General features: G+C 40.1%; 1 protein-coding gene and 1 long non-coding RNA gene across 7 annotated transcripts in view; one reads left to right on the top strand and one right to left on the bottom strand.

The window, feature by feature from the left end:
* The window catches only part of LOC306651655, a 49,109-nt gene extending 42,978 nt beyond the window's left edge, over positions 1-6,131 (bottom strand). For both annotated transcript variants that reach the window (XR_013761170.1, XR_013761171.1), the window contains exons 1-2: positions 5,954-6,131; positions 846-1,140 (exon numbers count right to left, since the gene is read on the bottom strand). This is a non-coding gene — a long non-coding RNA (uncharacterized lncRNA). The remainder of the gene's footprint in view (positions 1-845; positions 1,141-5,953) is intronic.
* The window catches only part of MTM1 (myotubularin 1), a 104,745-nt gene continuing 77,163 nt past the window's right edge, over positions 376-27,957 (top strand). Inside the window, exons 1-2 of one of the 5 annotated variants that reach the window (XM_079124309.1) lie at positions 376-901; positions 26,308-26,380. In XM_079124309.1, coding sequence (XP_078980435.1) covers positions 876-901; positions 26,308-26,380 — 99 coding nt within the window. In that variant the 5' untranslated portion in view covers positions 376-875. Of the gene's footprint in view, positions 902-6,333; positions 6,410-26,307; positions 26,381-27,957 lie in introns of those variants that run through there. The other 4 variants (XM_079124308.1, XM_079124310.1, XM_079124311.1 and 1 more) reach the window with 4 other exon arrangements.

The following is a 27,957-nucleotide window of genomic DNA, read 5'->3' as shown; positions in this document are numbered from 1 at the left end:
ATCCTAACAATATTGGACATCCCAATCCATGAACTGGGCTGCCTTTCCATTTATTTATGTTTTAAAAATTCTTTAAACATCTATAGCTTTTAGTGTACAAGGGTTTTTCCTCCTTAATCAAGTTTATTCCTATTTTACTTTTTAATTAATCTTAAACAGTTTCACTCAGGTTCAGTGACTATCTACTGACATTTGGGTTTTTCATATTCATTTTTTCCCTGTTTCATTATTCTCTTTTGATTTTAATCTTGAGTCCCCAAATTGTTCTGCATTTGGGAAGTAGCATCCTACACACACATTATTATGAAATCAGTGAAATAAAAATATAAAGTCTTTATACAAATCTGTTTTCTACATTTATTCATAGGGCTTACTTCCTCAAAAAATTTGGTGTAAGAAATTGAGATTTAAAAACCAAAACCTCACAATTGGAGGCACAGGGAGGGGATATTGAGAGAGTTTTCTTCTTAGTGGCTTTGGTTTGTGACTGAACTTTGGGGCAATTTTCTCCCCTTTCTGCTTGGAGACTAAACCTCAAAGCTCTCCATGGACACCCTAGATTTGCCTAGCAATGAGGGAGGCAACCAGGGCGGGTCTTTGTTCACATTGTGATGTCACAACAATAAGCCCAACAAGCCTGGCTACAAGAATGCCTGGTACAAGGAACCGGGGTTTCACTCTGGGTGGGAGAGTTTCATGGCTTATTACTTAGCTTAAACTTCCACCTAGTACCTGGGAAAAGAGAACTTGCTGACTTGCAGGGCCATCCCAAGGAGGCCCCCACTCAGCATCAGTTCTATGAGAAAACACAAGTGAAATACCAGGAGAAGCCGTAGTGCTCCCACCTGTTTGGTGAAGAGTCCAGGTTGACTTCCATGGCGTTCAGGAGCCCAGTGAAAAGGTAGGGGAAATTTCTGGTCCCTGGAGACCAATAGGGTGATACTCCCTCTGTCTGGACACAGTCCCTTGGCCTCCTTCATTCAGGTAGGCACTCCCTGTTCCAGCCCTATGTGGCTGGACTCCCTCTTCTCCTGGTGGGTATTTTTCCTAGCCTCACTCCAACTCTTGCTGTGTAGCACATCCTTGGTGGTATGTGTGGGGCAAGCTTCACCATCCTTTCTTCATCAAGATCCCAAGACTCTTAGAAAACAACTAAACAAAAAGAAATTGGCAATTCTAGGTAGCTTTAGAACCTTAACTGAGGTTACCCCTCAACATACACTTTAACCTCAATTTATTGAAGTGAAGCTTCTTTACAATGAACTTCACTCATATCATGTTTATACTTAATGAGTTTGGGCAATTGTATACAGTTGTATAATTATCATCATAATCAAGATATAGAAATTTCCATCATTCCCAAAACTTTGTTCTTGCTCCTTTGGAGTCAATTCTCTTCCACACCTCTGTCTTGGCTTCTGACCCGAATCAACCACAGATCTGCTTTCTATCATGATTGTTTTGTCTTTTCCAAAATGTCATAAGGGGCTGGGGGTGTACCTCAGTTGTAGAACACCTGCTTAGCATGCTGTGGCCCCTGGTTTGATTCCCAGTACTGCAAATACAAAATGTAACATAAGTGGATTCATATAGTCTATAATAATTTGGGTATTGTTTATTTTTAGTTTATAGCATCAGTTTTATACTTTTTAGATAATTTTGAGATTCATTCATGCTCTCCCCTAGATCTATAGTTCTTCCTTTATATTGATATGCAATATTCCATCTTATGCATATACCAGAGTTGGTTTAGCCATTCACTAGTAATGGAAATTTGAGCTGTTTACTTTTTGACTCTGTAACTTAGTGAGACCCTGTCTCAAAATTTTTAAAAATCAACAAATAAATAAAAATGGCTGGGATGTAGCTCATTGGTAGGGCATCCTGGGTCCAATCCCCAGCACCACAAAAAGAAAAGAAACAAACTTAAGATTTCCTCCTGTATTGGGTCTTTTATCCATTTTGAGTTAATGTGTGTGTGTGTTGCTGGGGATCAAACTCAGGACTGGGTACATGCTAGGTAGGCACTCTAACACCGAGTTAATTTTCATATATGGTATAAGGTAAGAGTCTAATTTCCTTCTTTTGCATGTGAATATCTAGTTTCCCCACCACCATTTGTTGAAATGGTATCTCCTTTCCCCACTGGATGGTCTTGGCACCCATATCTAAAATCATTGCACTATATAATTTGAGGGTTTATTCCGTTTCACTCATCTGGCATAAAGTTTTGATTACCATATATTTTTAATAAGTTTTGAAATGAGGAAGTGTAGGACCTCTTACTGTTCTCCTTAAAGCAAGAGCTATTCCTGGCATTCATTGTTCATTCTTTATCACAAACTTATGAAGTAGATACTAATATCCTCATTTCATAGATGAAGAAATTGAGGCCTGGGGATATGTACTTTCTTACAGTCACACCTATCAAGTAGAAGAGCTAGGATTTGAACCCTAGGGACTTCATGCCAGTGCCCAGAAACTTATCTCCTGCCTTCTCCCACTCTCTGCCCAGTGACCATCATGGTAGCATGGAAATGCTGCCAACTTGACACACATTTATCCTCACTGTGCAAGGACATAACACCCCTGGGAAATGGCATTCAACCTCTCTTTTCAGAGAAAGCAGCTAATGGTCAGAGAAGTGAAGTGGTTTTCCCATGTTCAGCAGCTGGCCAGTAGAATTTCTGAGAACTGAGTTTGGTTTCCCAAATCCAAGTGCAGCCTCCTAGGGCATGGGGCTTTGCAACTACATTATTGTCTTTATTCCCAAACACTTGTTTCTCCCGTCTTCTCCTTCCTCCATAAAGATACCATTCCCTTTATTCCACCTTCCCCTACCCCTGGAGCCCTTCCAAGACATAGTAAGAGGACTGAGAGATGAGACCTAGAGCCCAGGAGCCCAGGTGGTAGGCATGCTAAGGCAAAGGAACAGGAAGTTGGCTTTATCTCTCTCAGGTCAGTTTCTCAAGGGAAGGGTATGCCTGGCCAGAATTTTTGTGGAGGCTCCTCCTGATCCTTCCTACTCTAGTCCTCCAATTTCAGAGAACAGCATAAAGCCAAGAATGGCAGGAGTCTACTCCAGTCCATCTTAGCAGAAGCAGAAAAACCTTAGGGAGGGGGGTACTAGGTGTGGGATGTGCAGCCCAGAAAGGTTGTTGAAGAATCAGCCTCATGTCACATCCATTACTACCTCACCCTATTGTCCATGAGCTCCAGGAGGCCAGGTGTCCTGCATCTTGGGAAGTGTTGTGCACATGTGTGTAAAGTTCATGGAAGCCTGAAGAATCCCCCAACCCATGCACACGCACACACACACACGTACACATGCACACACACACACACACACACACACACACACACACACACACTGAATTCTAAGATGCAGCCCTAGCGTGAAGGAGGGTGGGACGTGGTTGTGAATACAGTGATTTTGCAAAGGGAAAGGGGGTAACTCTTGTATAACACATAACCCTTGCAGTTTTTAAAGAGCTTCCACATCTGTTCAGTTCATTTGATCTATACACCTACACTATAAGGCACAGGAGGGGTCACTACTTCTGTCCCACAGACCAGAGGTCAGTCTTCTCTACTGACCCTTTCTGGTTGGATTCCATCCTTCCACATATAGGGCTGTGCCGGGGCTGGACCCAGATGGACCCTGGAGAAGTTGTCTCCAGCAACTATCTTGTTATGGTTTAGATTTTAAATGTTTCCCAAAGACTCATGTGTTGAAGGCTTGGCCCTAAGGTAACAAGGTTCAAAGGTAGGACCTTTGGGGAGGTGACTGGATCAAGAGGGCTCTAACTTTATCAATGTATTGATTCATTGATGGATTCATAATGTAATGGGCTATTGGGTAGTGATGGAAACTTATGAGGTAAGGCCTCATTGGAGGGAGTGGGTACTTAGGGACTATATTTTTTCCTGGCCCCTTCTTCCTGGCTGCCCAAGGTAAGCAGTTTTGCTTCACCACATGCTCACAGCCATGATGTTATGCCTTGCCAAAGGTCCAAAGTGATGAGACAAGTGACAGTGGACGGATGCTTCTGAAACTGTGAACCAAAATAAAACTTTCCTCTCAGACATTTTTCTCAGGTATTTTTTCACAGGGATGGAAAGCTGACTAACACATATTTCCTTAGGAGAAGGACGTTCTTTACTCAGTACCCAACCCCCAATCTGAGCAAAGGGCTTTAGCTTCATTCTTCAACACTTAACTTGTACAGTTACTATACAGAAGATCTCCCACCCAGCTGCTGCCTTTCTTCCACCCATCCAGATTTTTCTCTAACCCTCTGCCCCCAAATTCACAGATTTTGGGAATCTATTTATTCAGCAGCCCCCAGGAGTCTCTCTGGCATGCAAATTTAATGAGCATGCTTTGAAATCCAGCACAAACGTGAATGTTATTCAAAGAAGTTCACGGTCTGGGGAGGGAAGTTGGCAGGGCAGACATGCAAGCAAATGACAACATTAGTATAATGTGAAGGGCTCTGGGAGGAGCTTCTAAGACTGCCTGGCCAGAAGCAAGCACTATTCTGCTGTCTCTCCAGGTGTAGTGTTGGGGGGTGGGGAAAGGAACAAATGGAAAGGGCTGGAGGAAAGAAAGGACCTGGATCAGCCAGAGCCTAGAAAGAAATTCCCTGTGACTAGACCAGAACATGGGGTGAAGAGAGAAAAGAGGTATACTGGGAGATGAATGGGTCTGGTTGCATTCAGAAGGGCCTCTTTGCTCATCTGAGAAGTCTGGGCTCCTTAGTAGAGTATATATGTATATATACAATAGACTCCCTTGTCCTTAGAGAATATTGTCTAATAACCCCAGTGGATGCCTAAAACTCTGGATGGTACCAAACCTTACACATACTATGTTTTCTCCTATATATACACAGGTATCACCAAGTTAACTTAATAAAGTAGGCACAGTAAAATATTAACAATAATAGTGAAAAATAAAATAGAATAATTTTAGTGAAAAGTATCACTACTCTTGGGCTTTAAGGTCATTATTAAATGAAATAAGGGTTTCTTGCACACATGTACTACAATACCAAGTCAGTTGATGTGATAATCAAGATGGCTACTAGCCACCTGCAGGGGCATGCACCTGTAATCCCTACAACTTGGATCAGGTAGCAAGATCACAAGTTGGAGGCCAGCCTTAGTAACTTAGTGAGCTTCTGTCTCAAAATAAAAAAATAAAATAAAAAGGGCCAGGGACATAGCTCAGGATTCAAGTATCCACTGAAAAAAAGAAAGGTAGACAGACAGCTACTAAGTGAAAAACAGGCAGGAAGTTTACACAGTGTGGAGATGTTGGACAAAGGGATGATTCATGTCTCAGGTGGGACAGAAGAGCTGGACATTGAGAAATATCACTACCTCAAAATGCTGTGAAATTTAAAACATGAATTGTGTATTTCTGGAAACTTCTATTTAATATTTTTACCATAATTAAATATGGGTTACTAAAACTACAGGAAGTGAAACTGAAGATAAGGGGGGGACTGCTGTATGTGAGCTGTATGTGAGTATGTATGTGTGTCTTAGACTGACTGGTACAAGGCTGTTTTTAGGTAATGGAGAACTAACAAATATAAGAGGAAAAAAGGTCAAAATATAGTGATCTTATTTAATCAACATGCTCACATATAATTACTCTATTAAACCACACAAGAGACATTATATTCATTATTCTATGTGATAGTTTTCTTTGATTACGCACTTAATTGTCTTCTTGAACTTTGTCTTCCTTCTCTTTTTCCTGTCTCTATTTACTGTATTAATGGTCACCTCGGCAAAATCTCAAAAAGTAGAAGAAATTTTGACTTGAAATGCTTATATTAGCTGAGTTTGTGAACTGCAGATCTTGCAGCAGTGCAGATTTCCTTTTTCCCTCACAGTATCTTCACTTCACTCAGCGAACCCAATGTACCCCATAATAACTTACCTCAGTGACATCTGCAAAAGTTTTATCTAGAGAAGTTTCCCCTTTATTGTAGGAAAACTGTGAGACCCAGCCAAGAGTCCTGTGACTACGCTTCCCAGCTGCCTCCGCAGGGCGCTGACTCCAACTTCCCTTACCGGGTGGCCCTTGGCATCTCGGCCCTGCCCATTCCCGGCACCAGGTGGCGAACTACAAGTCCCAGCATAGAGGGCTTCCCAGCAGCCTCGGGGTCGAAGAGCCCCGCCCCTCAGAGCGGCTCCCTAGGTCTGCACAGAGCCTTCCGTCCACCGCCGCCTCGGTCACGTGACCCATCCCCGCCAACGGGTGCGCGGAGGAGGGCAGCAGGCAATGGCCAGGGGCGGGGAGGCCACGGGGGCGGGGCGGGCCCCGGAGGGGGCGGAGCAGGGCCCGGGAGCTGAGCAGCCTGGCAACGGCGGTGGCGCCGGGAGCCCAAGGTGGGTAAGTGCTCACTGCTGGTCTGGCTGGGAGCCGGCCGCTGCGGGGACCTGTGATGGGGGAACTGGCAGGGGGAAGTTGGGACTCCACGGACCGGCGGGTCGCGCGGGGCCTCAGCGCACCCGCTGGGTGGGGGTGGGGTTCGCCCGAGCGTCTTCTCTGTCCCCGCGGGGCAGGGCTGAGGCCGGGGAGCAGCAGACAGGTGCTTCTGGTTTCCCCTAGTTCTCCCCACCCTGGGTCCTCGGCCGGCGGCGGACGAAGGTCGGGACGGGAATTGAGGCTGGAGCGCCCGGAGGCGGGGAACAGATGTCGTAGCTGCTGCCTGTACTTTGCTTCCCTGTCCGGGGAGGAGAGCGGGCCGGGCGGCTGTCCTGCCTCCTCGGCGACGCGCTGCGGTTGGTCCTCGCCCTGGCCCTCTGTGCGGGGTGGGCACCCTCTGCATCCCCCGTGCCCCTGCGGAGTGGACTCAACCCGGCACTGGCTGAGAAACCATAATCGTCGCTCTGGTCCAGTGTTTCTGTGTATGCACAGGAGATTTATCTGCTTTTGCAACAGTTGAGGGAAGGTCGGAGAAGGAACGGTTAGTTCCCTGATACGCAGTCGGAAGTATGCACAGGCACGAGCAAGCGCCCTTGGTCGGGTTGTCTTTTGCTGCGCTCAGGAAGTGAAAAACATATTTTAGTGTTATGAAGTTGATCTGTTGCACAAAATTATATTATGGACTGCATGGATGGATACAACGTATCAAACTAAGTGGATTGTGACTAGTTTTTAAAGCAGATCTTCCCAAGAGCGGAATCGTGGCATTGTACAATTGACTGAGACCTTGAAGTTCATATAATTTGTTTCCTGAATGGGGAAACTGAATCCCAGAGAGGTTAACTAATGTGGCAAAGCTAGTATCACAAGCCAGGTGTCTGGGAGTATATTGGTTGTCGGTCTAATATGGGTTCTTGTCCCACAATTCTGTTATTCCTTGGGACGTATCTAACTTACAGTCTTGAGACTGAGCCACAAGTCTTACGATGATTCAGATCATTTTCCTTCAAAAGTAGTGTACTAGCCAGCTCAGATAATTGGGATTGTTACTTTAGACACCTTTTGCTTTCTATCCAAGTTATCTATTGGGCAGATCAGGCATTCATCACATTTGACTGAATGACTTCTGACTGTTTAACAAAATCAAACCCTTAAGAGTTTCCACACACTGGATAAGAATTCAAACTAGTGTCGCTCCTGATGTGTTTCAAGGTGATTAGCATTCATTGGGGCTTATAGTATGGTTATTATATGATTGGTCTCCATACCCTAAAGTTATAAAATATTTATCAAGTTGTTAGTGGTTTCATTCATTAAACACAGATCCCACAGTATCCTAAGCAGAGAGCACTATCGAGGAGGCCTTCTGGAATTTGTGTGGGGATGCAGACAACAAAAAAATAAGCAATGATATTTTCCAGCAGAGCTGAATGTTGTTTAAAAAAAAAAAAAAAAACCTCTGAAGTTCTGCAATGACAATAAAACAAGCAGGCATAATTGAGAGTGACTTGGACATCACTTTGAATTGCTAGTTTTAGATTGTCAGCTGCTGCTCCACTAAAGCAAATAAATCCCAAAGCAACAGCAATCCAACAGATCTGTGGAGTCATCATTTCTCCCACTAATGCCTCTTAGATAAGTTCATTACAATCTTAACTTTTTTCCTTCTTACATGCAAACAGTGTTTCCGAACACCTGGGAAGGTGGTTTTCGAATCTCCATTTCCGTAGATAACTGACTAACTATAGAAGGCTCTGCTGGACTCTAAGGCCACCTTACACCAGAGTTCCTCTTCCTGCATGCTGGTTTGTACTGTGAACCTGTTATCTGAAATAATTGTCTTTCTTTGTATTGTGTGACTTGTAAAGACAAACTAGTTCATTTTGAACTAGCTCCAGAGTAAAGAAGTACTCAAGATCTTAGGAACAAGAGCACTCACTAATAAAATGGTATCAGTGAGAACTCACTGTAAAAGTTCATCTGTTTAGTACCATTCAGTTCTCCCAAGTTCTGTAAGTTCAATGTCTTCAAAGCAATTTTTTAAATTTGTAGATTCTGAAATGATTAAAGTTACAAAAAATACTCCAGTAGTTCTCTAAAATGAGAAGAGGATTAACAAAATGTACTTACTTTAGAAACCACTGAAAACACATGAATCTCAGTTTTATTGAGGGCTCCAAAATAAAGACAAAAGCAGAGACTCTTCAAGGCTCAGTAGGTGACATTTTTAACCAGTGGCCAGAGGATTACAAAGGCTTGAGTTTCTATTTATTTCTAAGGTTTATTCAATTTTATAACAGAATAATAGGTTGTTTTCATCATTTGGTAATTTCTCTTCCCTCTTTCTAATCTCTTCGGGGTTCTGCTCTCTTTATTTTCTAGTTTCTAAGTTCATTTTTTACTTTTTTTCAGATTGGGGGGTTGCTATTGCTCAGGATTCACAGATTTGAATCCTGGCATTATTATTACCTATGTGATCCTGCACAAGGGATTTACCTCTGCTCCTGGGTTTCCTTATATGTAAAATGAAAATAATGATACTATCTTCTCAAAGGAATGTTGGGGGGACTGAGTAGATTGTGTGTGTGTGTGTGTGTGTGTGTGTGTGTGTGTGCATGCGCATGCACGCATAATGCTTAGAATAGTCTTGCACATAGAAGCACTCGATAAAATTTAGCTGTCATTGACTTCAACTGTTTGGACGTCTTATTTTCAAGAAAAACAATGATCCTAGCTATGTCCTAATAAACTATTACAAATCCAGTATGCTGGATTTTCTAGACATTTCCTTTGCATTTCATTGTTGGTGTGAGATTTTAATTTCAGGTGACGTTGTTAGCAGTGTCCTCAGATATTGCAATGCTTAATTCCCTTTACTGGTTGGATTTAATAAATTAGTTGATTACTTGGGGCCAAGTGTTTTTTTTTTTTCATCACCACAAACAACCATAGAGAAAGAATGCCTCCTTGCAATCCCTCTCTTGTAGTTGGAGGAAGGGCTTTCACTGGAAATATATAATGTGTGTTTTCCCATAGTGAGTACCTTGACAATCATCCTTTTTATGAATTTGAAGCATCTCTTTAGAAAATTCGCATCATGTACAAGTGCTTTCTTCCTATTTCTACCAGAGGAACAAGTGGTAAATGAACATGTTGTCCATGTGATATGATAAGAAACTTCCTACATTTGGATTCCAGAAGCTGGTTTCAAGTCCCAGTTTTCTGCTTTAACTCTGTGACGCGGGACAAGTCATTTTACCTCACTGTTGGTAGCTGTTCCATTTGTAAGATAGAGCTTAGAAAACCCAAGCTTTCAGAGTTCTTCCGAGAATCAGATGTGCATCAGAGCCTTTTGTAAGCTGTGCAGCATTATCATGATTGCACTATAGTATTATACAAGCCATAGTTGTTTAGAGAACCTGTGTGTGAGAGCAGCCATCATTCCTGTTCTTGGCTCATCTTTCCCTTAACCATAGGTGTGGCCTGCCTGCCTCAGTCTCTCACAGCTGTCAGCATTGAAATATGCAGGTGTTTTAGTGCCTAGTGCAAATGGCCTGAAGCCATTTGTGTACCTTATGAGTTTTCATTTTATTTTTTCTTAAAAGTTCTATAAAACCAGCAATTATAGAATGATATCAAGGTGATTCCTGCTTCTGGGAATTTTACCTGCCCCTTTCCCAAGTGTCTCAGAATGGAAGTCTTTCCTTTTTCTGATCAAGTCCCAACCTTGGCTCCTCAGCCAGCTTGAGGCCCTGCTGCATTCCTCAGTCCGTAATAGCCTGGATGCTTGTGCTTCTAGGTTAGGATGAAAAGTGATCCGGGCTCTGGAGAAGAGATCCAGAGACTTGATTGCTCACCAGGTCAGTACCTCAGGACTGGAGTCGAGTGCCCTTGAATTCGTTCCTCAGTATCTTGAAAGGACTCCATGAGGGCTTCTTTGCAATTCTGTGTACTTAAACTAGTTTTGTATGGTTGTTCCTTGATTCTTTGTCTTGATAGGTAACTCCTACATATTTAAGTATTAATTTTTTTCATCTTCCAAACTTGTAATAAAGAAGTCTGAGGTCAGATATATTTTCCTGGGTGTGTGAAACCGAACATGGCCCAGTGCACCCAGTAAACAGTTAGTAAACATTCATTGACTTGCACTGGATGGGGGGAGGGCACAGGTTAGAATTGTTTGGACATGTTCACTTTAATCATTCTGGAGATTGTGCTCCTTGTCTGCAAGATGAAGTAGAGCTTGTACTTAGTCTTTCTCTCTGTGGGCAAATAACAAATGGATAAGAAAGTTCTTAGAATCCAGGGATGCCAGGGATGGGAGAGGTCTCTCACATTATCTTGCCACCCCTTTATTTCCAACTTCTGGATCTTTGGACTGTGTCATGAACGCTTTGAGTATAGGTTTTTGCTTTGCTTGCTGTTATGTTTGGGGTGAGGAGGGTAGAGGAGGAAGTCAAAGAGTAATAATTGAAAGGAAGAACAAAGTGAACTTTTTTGTAACACATTCAGCTCTTAGGCCCTGTACAAACCTTCACAACACACAGTGGTGCCCTTTCTGTAGCATGCGATAATTGTTATATTTTGATATCATGTCCTTGGACTTTCTGTGAGAAGAAAACACACCATTTCCCTGAGCCTGTTAACATGGGCTGCAACATCAGGTCAGTGTCATCCTTTCCCCTCCACGGGAGCTACTGGGGCAGAGGTAGGTTATAAAGAACATTCTTAGCATCGGGCGGTGCTTTAAATTCCTTTATGGCTCTGGGATTACTTAGGTGGGGATTTAGGAGAATGGGGACTGCACGCACTTCCAGCCTGGCCTGGAATTGGCCCCAGCTGTTTAACTGAGGTAATAAATGTACCTGTATGGCAGTGACCCGGGCTGTGGTGCAAAGGTGGTCATTACTATTTGTGGGCAGCAGCAAGAAGGAAAAATTGCTCTTGGTTTCAGTAAGACCTTGGAAGGGTGCTGCCATTGACAATGCTTATGTGGCACAGGATGTAAGGGAACCCCAGCTAGTATTCCATTTTGAGTTTCCTGACTGAAGTGTTTCTTGCACACATCAGTTGGTGGTGATCTGGGAGAGAAAGTTTGCATCACCTTCCCTGCCCTCACAGGGAGTCCTGTTGGACTGGGCCCCCACTTCTTTGGATCTCTCACTGTAAGAGGCAGGACATTTACTTTCTTCCTGTTATCAACTCGATTTTCCCAGAGGTTCCCATCACTTCTGTCATGAAATATTTTCTCTTTGTTGATGTTGTCTAGATGCCCTTACTCCTCCTCAGTAGCTACTCTTGGGGGCTTGTAACAAATGTAGAATCTCAGGTCTGGTCCCACATCCAGTTAGAACTCCTGCAGAATATTCCATCAAAATCTGCATGTTAATGAGACCTTCAGGTGACTGTATGTAAATTAAAGTTAGAAAAGGCCAATCTAATCTAAGAGTACCAGTTCACATCCTGGCTTCCTGAGCCTTTGAGAAAGAGAATGTAAGTCATGTATAGTTTGAAAGTTTTTTGTAGCCACAATAAAAAAAAGTAAACAGGTGAAGTCAGTTTTAATATATTTTATTTAACCCAGTTGGTGAAAAATACTGTTTCAACAGGTAGTCAACATTATTAATGAGATGGCCCCCTTTTTTGTAATAAGTTGTCCAAATCCTGCATGTATTTTGTCGTGACCTCGCATCTCCATGTACACTAGTTGCATCACATGTGTTTAGGAGTTGCACAGACCAGTTGCTACCATATTAGCATGATGTGGAGAGTTACCTTTTGGCCTGGATTTGCTGGTGATTTCATCAGAGTTACTGCCAATACCTGACCAGCTGCCTCAGTAATAACATACATGAACATTAGGCATAATCTTTGTGAGGGCCTTAACCCACTGCTTCCACATGATGTCTCATTTAAGTCCTAAATATCACTTTGAGGTAGAAAGTATTAGCATTCCCACAGAACTTCTTCCAGAGAAGTTAGGTCTAAGGCGACATGCTTAAGAAGCAGCTGCCTGAGGATGGAAACCAGGTGAGTCTGACTTCTGGGCTGTAGCTTCCGCAAAGCTCAGGACTACAGGTACTTTTTCTTCCCATGTCACTTTTGTAAACTGCATGATGGGGGCGGAGCTGTTGGCATAACGTGTGACAAATGTGTGCTTTCTCTTGGGGGTAAAGCCATAGGCCTCGAGGAGTGTGTGTTTTTCCTGGCTCTTCGGAGATGGTGCAGAGTATCTAAATAGAAGTTTCCTCCTCTTGGGAATACCACAGACCAGTGGTTTGCCATGCTGCCTGCTCATTAGAACCACCTGGGGAGTTTTAAAATACCTGTTGTCTCAGCCCCACCCACAGATATTTGTGTTTAATTAATCTGGGGTGAAACTGACATGGGAATTTTGAAAAAGGCTTCCTGGTGAGTGTGGCCTGCCACTCAAGCTGAGAGCAGCAACTTTAGGAGCACTCCTCCAGCTTCACTGGGTTAAGTATGACAGTGGGTCTGGGATGAGGCAGCGGAGTGCTCATGTCTGAGTTCCAGCTGATGCCCAGGCAGCTGCTCTGAGTGGCACTTGGAGTGGCAAGCCATATCAGAGCCACCTGAGGTCCTTGTGCAACTCCGTGAGTTCCCTGGCATCATGCTTCGGGTTTCTGATGCTGCCGGTTTTTGATGTGGGCTATTTTAAGGGGTTCTCTAATACAACTTTGTTGCATTAACTAAATTTGTATCACTGTGATGAACCCATTGTGTTCATGAACTTTCTTAACTGCTGGATTTGATCGAGACAGTTTGCTTCAGGGTTTTCATATCTGTATTTGCTAGTAAGATTTGGCTTTAAATCTCCTGTACTGTCACTGCCTAGCATCATGATTATGCTACCCTTATAAAGTAAGTGCTTCTCTACTCTCTGGAAGTTTTTGTAGGACTGGAGTTATCTGTTCCTTGAACACTAATAGAACTTGCTCATAGATCCATCTGGGCCTGGAAGAGTTGAAACTACCAGTTGATGTCTGCCATATCTGTAGTGATGTCTGTCTTCACTCCTGCATCTTACTGTGGTTTATTTGTGCCTTCTCATTTTTTAATTTGTTCTTTTTAATTACTCTTACCACAGGTTTATCATTTGTGGTTATGGGATCAACTTGATAATGATTGTGTCCATTTGTTTCCATTTTTTATGGTTTTTAAATAAGAATTTAATGACTTTATGTGACTTTAAAGTCAAATTTAGAGCAAGATATATTCAGAAAAGTCTTGCTTCCCTATCTGGCCAGACATCCTGCTCCCCCAGGATAGCCGTATATTAATTCATACTTCTGTGTGTTGTTCTGCAAATTTGAGCAAGCATAAAAACACATGTACGTATTTGCATTCCCCTCTTTTCTAATATACAGAAAAGCAGACTTCACAGACTATTCAGGCTCTTGATTTTTTTCACTTCAAATATTTCCCAGAAATCACTTTTCTTCATTTGTTCTTCCTCTCTTGTCTGGACTTACTCTACTGTTTGGATGTTTCAAAACATAAATGTTTTCATTAATATTTTTATTATCAAGTATATTCTAATCCCCATTGTAATTAATTCATTCACCTGTGAGCTGTTAGAAGCATAATTTTTAAGTTTGCAAATACATTTTCTAGAAATTTTCAAAACTAATTCCTCACTTAACTTCATCATAGCCAGAGAATGGAGGGTCAGTGCAAGGCATTCTTTCAAATTTGTCACTAAGAGATTTATGGTATTTCATGGCTGGCTTCTTTCACTGAGCATAATGTTTTTTATATTCTTTATGTTGTTGCAGGTATCAATAGTTCTTGACCTTCTGTTGCTGAGTAGTATATACTCCATAGTATGGTGATAATGTTCACTAGTTGACGAACAGTTGATTTGATTCAGTTTTTGGCCATTAAGAAAGAGTAAAGCTACTACATTCATTTCCATGTTCGTGTGGACTCAAATTTTTCTTTTGTCTTGTGTAAATACTGTACTTAGGCAAAACATTCTTGGGTCATATGTGTAGTATATGTTGAACTTTACAAGGCATCGTCAAACTGTTTTCCAGAGTGGTTCTACCATTGTGCCATTTTGCATTCCCACTGGTCAAGTAAGAGGTTTCCTCTGGAATGTCCTAATCAATACCTGTTGTTGTCTTGTTTTTGGAGGTATGATTTTTTTTTTCAGTACTGGGGATGGCCTTGTACATGCTAGGCAACTGCTCCACCAGTGTTGTAATCTCCCACTCATTGTCTTTTTAAATTTTAGCTGTTTGAGTAGTTGTGGAAATGGCATTGCCTTGTGGTAATATTCCTACTGACTAATTATAGTGACCATGTCTTCATTTGTTTAGCAGCCATTATTGACCATTAAACTTATCTTGTTTTAGTGAAGTTCCTGTCAGGTTCTTTTGCCTGATTTTTATTAAATTGAATTATCTGTTTTATTAAGGTGTGAGAATTCTTTACATATTCTGGTTCTAAGTCCTTTATCAGATATGTGATATATAAATACTTTTTCTTCTCCAACTATGGTTCATTTTCTTAACTGTGCCAAAGATATTTTAATTTTGGTGAAGGCCTATTTATTCTCTGTGACCTATGGTTTGTGCTTTGTGTCTTCTAAGAATCTTCATCTAACTAAGTTCACAGAAAAATTTCCCCTGAGTTTCCCTCTAGAACTTTTTTTTCAGGGATTATATTTGGATCTAATGTGACAGACTGAGCTTAGCTGGCTGCCCTGATTTCCAGCCTGCAGTATTCCTACTGTGTGTCTTTTTGCCTTGATATGGGTGGGACCTACAACTTGCTTCTACCAATAGAACATGGAAAGGATTCTGCAACTAAGATCAGACGAAGTTGGTTTTGAGTTAATTGGTTCTCTCTGACATGAAAGAGTCTCCTCAAAGGGTTGTTGATGTGAACAGCCATGTTGGGAAAGTGAACTGCTCATGGTGTCTAAGAACGGCCAATGACTTGCAACTAGCAAAATGCCAAGGCCCTCAACCACACAGCCTCAAGGAAATGAATTCTGCCAACCATATGAATGAACTTAGAAGCAGATTTTCCCCACTTTGGCCTCCAGACGAGAATGAAGCCTGGTTACCACCTCAGTTGCAGTCTTGTGAGACCCTGAGCAGGGAACCCAGCAAAGTTGGGCCTTGATTCCTGACCCATGGAAGCTGTAAGATAATAAATGTGTGTTTACAGTTACTAACTTTGTTATGCAGCAGCATACAGCTAATATACCTGTGTTCCATTTCAGGTTAAACTTTTGTATCATGTGAAGTAAAGGTCAAAGTTCATTTATTCTTCCAAATGGACGTTAAATTGTTCCCACGTCATTCATAGAAAACCCTATCATTTTCCCCACTGAATCACCTTGGTACCTTTGTTGAAAGCTAATTGGCCATTGCTAGGACCTCCAAAAGGTGGGCTTAATCATAGACTTGTCCTGGTTCATTAATGTATTCTTATACTAATACTATATTGTCTTGATTACTGAGGTATTATGTATCTCTGGAAATCAGGTATTGGAAGGACTCTCCAATTTTGTCCTCTTTTTTTTCCCCCCAAGAATGTTTTTAACTATTCTTGCTCCTTTGCCATGTCATACAAATTTTAGAATCATTTTTTTCAGTTTCTACAGTCGAAATACACTGGGATTTTGACAGGTACTGCATTGAGTTTGTAGATCAATATTGACATTACAATCATGAATCTTTTGATCTTTGAGCATGGTATATCTCTCCATGTATTTGGGTTTCTTTGATTTCTCTCAGTGGTATTTTATTATTTTCAGTGTACGATTTGATTTCTTGGTTATATTTTGTTAAATATATCCCCAGATATTTCATTTTTCCTGTTATCACAAGTGGCATTTTAACATTTTATGTCTGTTTGTTCATTGTTGACAGTTAGTTTATAATTATTTTGATCTTCTGTAGCATGTAACCTTAATAAATTTGCTGATTTTAGTAGCTTTCCTAGAGTATTCTTATGATTTTTCACATGCATAATCATGTTGTTTACAAAAACAGTTTTACTTCTTCCTTACAGTATATTATGCCTTTTATTTCTTTTTTCTGAACTTGCTAGGTTCTCTAAAAGATATTAAATGCAAGTGATAAAAGTTATCATCCTTATTTACACCTTAGTGAGAAAGCATTTCATTTTTCACTATTAAGTGTAATGTCAGCTATAAGTTTTCATATTGTCATCTCTAATTTACTGAAAGCTTTTTATTATCATGATTAGATGTTGAGTTATGCTTATAGAAATCATGTCTCAGATGCAGTCTTCAGGAAGATGGCATTCATAGTCCAGATGATTGTATTATGTTACCACCTCCATACCCATTATCAATTACCACTCCCCAGATATTCAGTAAATGGGAACTATGACCAGGATCCCTAAGCAGATGATCTGTTTTGATTCAATCATCATGTCCCACATCTGTTATCATCTTTTCTTATGCTTATTCATTATCTTTATTGCCATCTAACTTGTATTTGTTCATTATCTCCCCAACTCAGTTGTTAGCTCTTTGAAAACCTGTCTCAACTTTTTGGGAATCTCCCATTGTGGTCCAAAGTGGTTGTCCAGGACACATTTATTGGCTGATTTTTAAACTCTTTTGGAAACAGGATTAAATGATAACATATACTCAATAAAGAAATGATTGCCCTGGTGTCATTTCATTATTCTAAGAAACCATATTAGTATATCAATACTATTTAAATTTAAGGTACTCATTGAATGAATATACATGGTCAAACTAAATTGTTCTGAATTTAACCATGTGTTGACATGACTATTTGTAGTTTGTTTATTTCTGTAGCTAACCTCCTGCCCTGTTATAGGGTGAATTGTGGTCCCCAAAGTGCTGTATTGAAGTCCTGACCCCCAGTACCTCACAATGTGATGTTATTTGGAACTAGTGTTATTACAGGTGTAGTTAGTAAGCTGAGGTCATGGTGAAGAAAGATGGGTTCCTTAATCTAACATGACTGGTGTTGTCAGAAGAGAACAGCTGGAACAAGCTGACACAGGGAGAAGGCTGTGTGACAGCACTGGCAGAAACTGGAGTGATGCAGCAACAAGCCAAGGAGTGCCAACCACCAAGACTTGGGAGGGATTAGGAAGTGTCTCCCCCTTGACACTTCAGAGGATGCTTGGCCTGGCTGACACCTTGCTTTTAGATTTCTGGCCTCCACAACCATGAGAGAATCCATGTCTGTTGTTCTCTGCCATCCAGATCATGGTACTTGGTTATAGCAGCCCTAGGGAATTAACACACTACCCAACTGCTTGGATTAGAATGTTGACAAGCCTGTGATTTATTTTTATTTCAAGTAGTGGATTTGTCTACATTTTAATCTATTATCAATCTTCTCCATATACTCTGATTTTAAAAATATATTTGCTACTAGATCAGGCAAAGATATAGGAAAATCTGACCCCAAAATGCCATTGCAGTTCTTACACCTTTGTGTTAGGAATGGAGATATTTCTAAGAATACTTATAGCAGCATTATGTATAATAGCAAAACCTGGAAGCAGTTCAGATGACCACAGAAGAAAAAGAAACAAGTATGGAGCAGCGGAAATAAGTGGAACTGAATGATGTGCATCTACCTTTATGACACAGCAATCCGAGAAAAGCAAGGGGCAGAAGAATGTTGAACAATTCCATTTACATAAAAGCTCAGAAACTAGTAAAATCTTACTAGTCAGTGATGTGGACATATGAAAGAAATGATAAAAACATGCACGGGAGTTACACACAAATCAGTCCTAGGGAGATAGGTTGGAATAACCTTGATGGCTGAAGATGAATTTCTCCATAGTCATCGCAGTTTATGAGGTATAATGCTAGATTCATTTCTTCACCAAGCACTGGCCCAAACTGAACTCAGTTCTGGTGTTATAACAAAACATAGCTACTGCCCTTAGAAAGCTCTAGAATTCTAACAACACATACAGTGTCAATGTGCAGGTGTCATACAGCATGAGACATGAACTATTGCAATGTGTGCAGCATCCAGAGAAGTGAAGTGTGTGTATGTGTGCGTGCACACGCATGAGTAAGCTGAGAAAACTTCCTGTGTGCCTGCTTCTACCTTTGAAGGAAAGTCCCTAAAGGAAGTAGTTCAAATGGTAGGTTACCATCTGCAACCTCCCACCTCCCCACTTTTTTTAGAAACTCTGCACATCTACTCGAGGGTTCCTCTCTCATCCGTTCCCCCACCACCACTAATTCCAGAAGGATATTTGTCGTTACTGCCCAATACCTGGGTTTTGGGGATCCCTTAGCCCAGAGCTGATGAATGCTCTTAGACTATAAGGAGATGTTTTGAACTGGCATATTCATTATCGTAATTAGTTACACCTTTACATTTTTACTCCTCAACAATTATTATTTTAACTTTTGCTTAACGAGGTACCTCTTAAAAATTTAAATGTCCTTTTTGCCAGTAATTCTCACTGGGGAAAAACAACAATACTTTTTGTCATGGAGCATATCAGCGGGGTTTATGGGTTTTGAAATTGACAGGTGGATGGAAATTTGATCTTGTTCCTATTTTAAAATTGTTTACTGGCAGGTATTTGTTACAAAATCCATTGGTGAATTTAATGATTTGTTTAAATGTATGGCATATCACTAGGAAGCCTTTATACATTACAAAAATAACCTGATGGTAGTTAACTTTTTTAATGGTTTGTTTGTGATAGCAATTTCAATTTTTGAAGGATTTCTAAAGTTATCCTCTTCCTTGGCCACAGCTTATGCACTAAAGTCAATTAGCTGTCTTGAAGATGTGCCATTTATCATGAGGGAACCAAGAAATAGGGTGAATGGATCATCCCAAACCCATCACTAACCACAGGAAAAAATGATTCAAAATACATTCCCTACTGGGTCTGGATTATACTGGTTTTAGTCAAAGGTCTTTGCAACATTTAAAGAAGTGAAAGTCAATGTATCTTTGAGACAAATTACAAACATCAAAATGATATGAAATGAATTTCTAAATGAAATAGAATTTAAAATTTTATAACTTCCAAAGAAACATCAAACCAAATATCTTCAACCCTGAGATTTGAAGTGTCCAAGACAAATTGAGAGACTCTAGTGCTTATGGGTTATATGTGTCTATTTGGACAATAAAACACTGAGTTGAACAGGTGGATAGAAGTTTCTTAAAGTAAACCTATATCTAGGTGATCTGAGCCCGAGAAAAAGGTAATGAGATCTCTGTGATGGGGATCCCATGGAAAGTTTCTGTAGGGTGGGAGTTTGTGTGTGTATGTTAGTGGAAGTAGGCATAGTTTGAAGATAAAGTGCTTCAGGGCTGCTTGGGGCCTTGCCAAGTTTAGATTGATCATCTTAGTAAGCATGTCTGTAGAATGGCTGGGCAGTTGGAGAGACCATGCCATTTCCAGGCAGTCAAGCCTTGGGTATTAGCACTAGTTTGACAAGTGACTTCAGAGTTCATCAAAAGTACTTAATAGTATGAGGAGGGGAACTGGTATTTGAACACGTTTTGCTGTGCTATCATTTTGCATGTTCCCACTCAACATTGTATCAGGGTGGGTAGTGTCATGCCCATTTCAAAGACAGGGAACTGTACTTGGTCCAGGGTTGTGGGACCTTTATTATTAAGTAACAGAATTAGGATTGGAAACTCAAATTGGTCTGATCACACCATTTTACAGCTGGGCATAATGACATTCTAACGAGCTATGAATGGTGGAGTTTATTGTTTATTTTGAAGTTATTAGGACATGATTATTATTTGCTTTGGCTGAGGAAAGTTCATTTGGAAATAATTCATTTTAATACTTTAAAGCAGGGGGTAACAGCCTATTTTTACAAATACGATTTTATTGAAATCCAGCACATTCATTCATTTCTCTGTCCCTGATTCAGTGCTACAGTTCAGACTTAAGTAGTCCCAGCAGAGATGTATGGCCCACTGAGGCCTACAATATTTACCATCTGGCCCTCACTGTAAGTTTCCCAATCCCTGCTTCAGAGGAATATGGATTTTAAAAAATGAAATACACTCCCACTTTTGCAAATCATACTTTATTTTCATGTGTGCTAAACACCCCTCCCCTCAACTAAGCAAATGTAGACACTAAATTGATGGTGTTCAGGATCTCACCATGGCTGGGATATTGAGCATTTCTTTTCTTTTTTTCTTTTTTATCCGGAGAGTGGTTTGCTTGTGGACATCGCACAGTACGTTTTCATTTTCTTGCCTTCTAGATGAGCTACAGTCAACAGTGCCTTTAATGCACAAAATCAGAATACATTGAATCCAGTAAATCCTGCATTTACTGGCACCCTGAGAACAGAACAGAGCGTAGTGATTCTCATTGGGGGTAACGCTCCCCCTAGAGGCCAAATCGGAAATGGGAGGGTGTTGGGTTTTAGTGTAATGCATTGAAAAAGACATTTTTTAAAAAAATCACTATCCTTTTATTTCTCCGTTATGCTGGAATTAAAGCAGTATATTGATTTTTAAGTAATTGTGTTTGGATTGATAGTATCTATGACTCTTATTTCAATATAGCAAAAAGGGTTTTACAGATTTTTTTTTTTTTATTACAAAGTGAGTATCGGGCCTGATTGTATTAAGCACCACTGCCCTAAGTATTTGGCATATTTCTTTTCAAAATAGATTTCCGAGTAAGGACAGAGATCTGTGAACTCAGAAGCAGCTCATTCATACCTTTTTATTCTCCAGCAGCCTCTAGAAGTTGGGCTTTAAGACTGGTTAGTTCTCCACAGCCATCACGGGAGCCTCAAGAGAAAGAGGATGTTTGAATTGATTTAAATTAATAAACCACGTTAAGGAGGATCAAAAGAGAAAGCCTGCATACCTCTTGTCACTGTTTTGTCTGTACACAAGAAAGTTCAGCAAAACCACTCAGCAAGGGCCATTGATCTCAAATCAGGTGACCATGGAAAATAGAGCTACCCTGGGTGTTTAGATTTTGCTAGCAAAGGCCCCGTGAGGCAGAGGTCAAAATGACTTTCTAATTCTGCTTTTAGATTTTTAAAATAAGGCTAAATAGGCCTGCATTTTTAAAAATGTTTCTAATTATGTCCGCTCTAGGTGTTTCATATAATCCGTGTTTCTTATAGGATGGAAACGGGGGAAGATGTTCTTGTACCTTAATTTGAAATGTCTGCTTCCAGGGAAAAATCTGTCCTGGAGGCTAGTATTGTTCTAGTTATTTTTGATGCAAATTGTTTCAAAGAATGTTGCAGTTCAGCTGCCCAGAGCCACCATGCCCAGAACATCCTGATTAGCCAAGGACTTGTACCTTTATGCATACATACATATGCGTGTGTGTGTGTGTGTGTGTGTGTGTGTGTGCATGCATGTGTGTGTAAGCTTGCCTGAATTCCTGTCTCAACTGAAATATTAAGTAAACAACCACTAAGTTCCCTGGTGAAGTCTTTATGCTCAGTTCTTCATTTATTTAACAAATACCTATTTAGTATTAGGTGCCAGGCATTGCTACAGGTGTTATAAATATAGCAGTAAATAAAATAGACAGGAATCCTTATCTGCAGTATCCATCCTGATGGGGCCTGTATTCCTGTGGGAGCTTGTTTCCTGGTGGGGGAAGTAGTCAGTAACCACAATTACTATCTGAAAGGCACTAAGTGCTAGAAGGAGGGAGGGAAGGCCCACCAAGGTTGAGGTGGTCTTGAATTTAAAGAGAGACAATGAATGCCATGCTGTGACTTAAAAATGTTACTGGGTGGCACTAATTCCTGCAAAGGAGAGGAGGGCTTTCACTGCTACAGAAACATTCAGAGTGAAATTGTTAGGAAAATAGTTTTTATCGCAAGCCAGCTTTGAAGGAAGGCAGAAGGCAAAGCAAAGCTTTCAGAGGAGTCAGGTGGCAAAGTGAGACAAAAGGCAGGACATGTACATATGCAGATTTGTTTAGTCTGTGCTAGACAGTCTGCTGGAGGGGGCAGGCAGCTCCCAGGTCAAGTGGCTGCCCCTCAGCCTTTACTCTCAGCAGGAGGAAACTGCCCAGTTTTAGAGGGGCTCCCACATTGTCTGTTTCAAAAATCTGGTTTATTTAATATAGCATTATTATATAGCTTTATTTGAAGGGGCTAAGAGGCCCCAAGGATTGCTTGGCTGGTTGACTTGAGTTCTCGTGTCCATGTTTCTTTGTTGAAAACTCCTCTGCTGAGATTGGGACCAGTCAAACCTGCACCTGGTTTCTTTCAAGAGGATGCTTGGAAGACTTTTCTAGCAAGAAAGGTTGTAAGACTTTTCTAGGAGGAAAGGATTCTGGAGCATTAGGAGATCTCCAGAACTCACCCTGCCAATAACTTGTGTCAGGGTCTTGTCTTCTGTGTCACAGGAGAGAATTGTGCTTGAATCATCACAAAGGTGTTTTGGGGGAGGATCAAAAATAATAGAAATCTACCTTTGCTTAGGCTCCTGTAATTAGCATATATATAGAGAATTAAGTTTCAATTTTTGCTTTAAAGCCAGGGTAGCGAAAAATCAATGTTTTTTAAATAAAATGGATTAAAACTTGATTGTTAGGGGTTTGGGACAAAATACTCTATAAACCAAAGGGCACCTGTTTTTTTAAAGTTCACTATAGTTTTTAATTATTATCAAACCACACTTAGCACAACATAGTTGTTTTATAGATGAAGATACTGATGAACTTCCCTTGCTCGATAAGTTACAGACAGCCCAGGGCCTGTGCTCAGCTGCCTGGCACATTTGCCACAGTGCCACTCTGCTGCCTCTTGTCCTATTTCAGCCACTATTGTACTTTTAAAAAGCTTTATAATACAGTAACAATCAGCTGTGCAAAATTCCTGTAATTGTCGACTTTCTCCCTAATATTTCTAAGGTCAGAATTAATTTGCAGAAGAGTTGGTTATGGTGTATGTATTCAAAAATTATCCTTTCATAATTTAAAAATGCTGGTACTTTGTTAACGGATAGTTGGAGTGGCTCTAAGCCCTTAATATGTATTAACTCATTCATTTTGCCAAACAATGAAGTGAAATAGGGATAACAACAACAAAAGCTCAGAGAAGTTAAATAAACTGCCCAGGGTCATATAGTTCGTGGTTTGCAGTTGGGATTTTGAGTGGAGCCAGCCCTGACATCTAGCTATCCACATCAAGTAGTTCATGCTTCTGCAGACTTCAGGAATCAGTTGAAACCATTCAACAGAAAGGCTCATTAATGAGATTTGAAAACATGACTTATCATGAAACTGACACATCTAACCTGGACCCTCAATTTCTTAGGCTCATATTTGATCATTCTTTTAATGGTAACAGTGTCTGGTGTAACTCCAGAAGTGTGAAAGGCCTCTCACTATATGATATCATTTATATGAAATGCCCAGAATGGGCAGAGAGAGAGAAAGCAATTCCATGGTTGCTGGTGGTCTGGGACATTACGGAGTGAAGAGTGACAATTAATGGGTATGCATGTCTCTGTGAGGTGATGAAATTGATTTTGGTTATAGTTGTACAATTCTGGATAAGTGGAAACAAATTATACATTGTAAAAAGATGAATTAGATGGTATATGAGTTATATCTCAAGAAAACATTTTTAAATGAAGGGGAAATGAGGGCTTCTTTTATATTTGTTTTCAATTGAAATTTTTCATGAGAACTGAAGAAAACAGGAGTCTTCATTCTCTTATGGTTTATGAACAAATAGGAACAGGGAGGTAAGACTGAGTGGACCACACAAGCTTGCATTTTAAAGATTCTCTATTGACCTGACAGTAACAACTTTGGTTTTAAAACATTGACTTATTAGATATTACTGTATTTTTTGCTAAAAACTAATTTCATATCCATTGCTGAAGAACCCCTCCCAGTATATAATCTTGTTTAGTGCATATAATAATTAGTGCATATAATAATTTGTGTGTGTGTGTGTATATATATATATATATAAAACCTGCTCTGTCTAGTTCATCTCATCCATTTCTGCTCTCTCTGAGAATAATGGATTATTTATTATTTTACTTGGACATGAACTTAGAGGGGGTTTTCAAAAGATAATAAACTATTTTGTCTGAATTTAATTCGTTTTGGAGTCATTCCTAATTCTTCTTAAAGTTATTTTAAGTTGACCTATCTCATAGCAGTTGCAAATTTTTTAATTTGAGTATCTCTTGCCTCAATTGTTCATTCTTCCTGCTCCCCCCCCACCCTTTTTTTGAGACAGGGTCGCACTGTGTTGCTCAGGCTGTCCCTGAATTCTTGGGCTCAATTGATCCTCCTGCCTCAGACTCCTGAGCAGCTGGGACTACAGGAATAGGTCGCTGTGCCCTGCTAATTGTTCATTTTAAGCCTTGATAGTAGTTCTCTAGTACCAGTATTCTAGGATTGGGTAAACCAGTATTGAACTTGACCCTATCTTGATGTTCCATGATATCATATATTTTTTCACATACTCATTCATTCACTAGATAGTTAAGAGTGCCATTGTGTGCTAGGGTACAGCCATGAACTAAATGGACACAAGCTTTGCCCTTGTAGAGTTGATCTGTTGTGGAGGCAGCCTCAAAGTCCTAATAATAAGATGGTTCTCAGGCGGCTGCTGCTCCACATCCTGGTGGTTGCCTTACCTGCATCTTGGTCGCCTCTTGCAGGCCATTCTTAAGGACAGTGTTGAGGACTGTAAAGCTACCAAATTACTAGGATTTGTGTTGAAGTGTTTTTATATTTTCCATACTTAGTTTTTTAGGGAGTGATGTTATTTTAATGCAGTCTGACCTAGGATATTCACAGTTACCTTTTTGAATTGGATATGGATTACCTCTGAGTCACTTCATATCTATGTGCCATTAATTTGGATAAATAAAGCCAAACATGGTGGCACAGGTCTGCCATCCCAGCAACTCAGGAGGCTGAGCCAGGAGGATCTCAAGGTCAAAGTCAGCCTCAGCAACTTAGCAAGATTCTGTCTCAAAATAATATAAAGAACTGGGAATGTAGCTGAGTGGTAGTGTGCCCCTGGGTTCAGTTCCCAGTACCAAAAAAAAAACCTTTTTTGATAAATAACCAGAACATTATTTAGTTTCCTGTTGTTGCTATAATCTTCAAAAGTCTAAATTAAATACTTGCATTAAGATGCTTTTGTGTATGTTCTGAATTTGATGCTTTCATTTATGTCTGAATTGTCATAAATATTCATTATTTAAATGAAGGGTATTCTTTCCCTAGAAAATACTGATTAAATCAAATCTTGTAAATTTAATTTTGATCAAATCCATGCCACATTAAATTGCTTTAATTTGGGGAAACAATTCTTGAAGGGGAAAATAGTATGAGTTAAATTTCCCACCATTTTATCATTCTACTTGGCTGTCTCTAAATTATCTTTCAAAATTAAAAAGTATGGAAATCCGAGGCCTATTACTCATTGATGAACATCAGAGCAGGCTGGGAATGTGACTCAGTGGTAGAGTGCTTGCTTAGCATGCATGAGACCCTGGGTTCAATGCCCAGTACCACAAAAAAAAAAAAAAAAACCCAGAAATCATTTTTTATAACTACTTGAGCACTGTGAACAAAAATTCCTGGAGTATGTGTGATATATTCCATCAAGTTCACCCTTTTGTATTTATCTCCACTTTTCTCTTCTTTTGAGTTTCCTGAACCCTCATTGAGCTTTTTCCGATACTGCCTGTGCTCTGCTTAATTCTACTGGGGCCTAGAATGGAAATAGGACCTGTAAAGTAGTACTGTTTTGTCTTGGTTGAAATATTAAATCTTTGATATCAGATATGTTTGAAATTATAATATAAATTCAGTTAACAGACAATGTTTCTTTCTTATAGAGTATCCATTATGGCCTCTGCATCAACTTCTAAGTATAATTCACACTCCTTGGAGAATGAATCCATTAAGAGGGTAAGTTGAGTTTCTAGATTTATCTGTATCTTTCTTTGCATTTCTTTTCTTTCATATTTAACTATTACATAATCATTTGGGGTTTATTGAATTATGAATTTCATTCTTCATTCACATACTATAAGTACATTAGTAAATATGGTCTTATTTATTATCCCACCTCGTCCCAGGACAGATTTGACATAGAACAACTTCTGTGTGTCAAGTAATTTTTGCATTTTTGGTGGGGTGGGGTATCAGGAATTGAACTCAGGGGCACTTGACCACTGAGCCACATCCCCAACCCTATTTTATATTTTATTTAGAGACAGGGTCTCACTGAGTTGCTTAGCACCCCCCTGTTGCCGAGGCTGGCTTTGAACTCAAGATCTTCCTACCTCAGCCTCCCTAGCCACTGGGATTACAAGTGTGCACCACTGTGCCTGGTAATTTTTAGATTTTTAAGTCCATAAGTGTACTTCATTTTTGAGAACCTGTATTTCATGAATTGCTGCCAGACATTACATTTCACATACCAGGCAATCCTCTGTTCCAGGAAGCTTTCGGAAGGAGGCAACAGAAGGCCAAGACCCACTGAGCAGGCTGCCTAACCTTCCTAAATATTGGCATTATTTTCTAATTATGATGATGAAAGAGTTGCATAACCAAAGCAAATATAACTTTGACAGAAAATGGTTCAAAGTAACCAGGGAAAAAGTGTACAATTGGTGGGAGATTTGGGAACATAGATTGAAAGAAAGGGAGTGAATTTAAAAACATCTTTATTCGTGGCCCTGTCAGCCTTTAAGATTATCTACCAGAAAGGTTAATTTCTACTCTCATCCATCAGTGTATAAGGCTGCTCAAGCAATCAGAGGAAATCAAAGGCTGTCTTGTCACTTGTATTCCTTTATTACTAACAGGATGGGTCTTTTGTGTAATAACTCTGTTTATTGTCCATTTGTATTTCTTTTGTGACATGAGTGTGCCCTTTGCCTATTCTCTGTGGGGTGTTTTCAGAAGATTTTTTTCTTACTGATTTATAAGTGTTGTTAATACTATGATAGTTCTCTCTTTACAATATACAAGTCTTTTTTTCTGGTTTATTGTCAGCCTTTTAATTTATGGTATTTTGTTTTGATATTGAAATATAGAAGTTCAAAGTTTTATGTAATCACATCTGTCAATCTTTTCCTTTGTCTTCTAATTTGGGTATCTGTAAGGACATTCTTCATCCCTCAGATTATATAAATTTTTACATATCTTCTTTTGGTATTTGTATGGTACAAGAATCAGTTCTGACTGTAGGAGTAGACTTCAAGAATATAATTATAAGCCCTTAGGTAATGCTGCTCTGATATAAAGTATATCCTACATTAATCCCATGTTATCCTGTGTTAATCAAACATTCACTTTCTCATTTTGGGCTTGGATTATGCTTTCTCCTCTTGATCCTGAACTGTGGTATTTAAAACGCATACTGAGTGGAACATTTGCCCCTTGTATTTGTTTTTAGTTAGAGGCAGTATTAAAGGATATAATTTCTTTCCAGTTTTATCATTTATGTAAGGTGTGTGGTTTTGTTTCTCACTGAGGAA

Source organism: Sciurus vulgaris (genome assembly GCF_902686455.1).
Source record: "Sciurus vulgaris genome assembly, chromosome: X".
NCBI lineage: Eukaryota > Metazoa > Chordata > Mammalia > Rodentia > Sciuridae > Sciurus > Sciurus vulgaris.
This window is presented reverse-complemented; position numbering and strand designations above follow the sequence as displayed.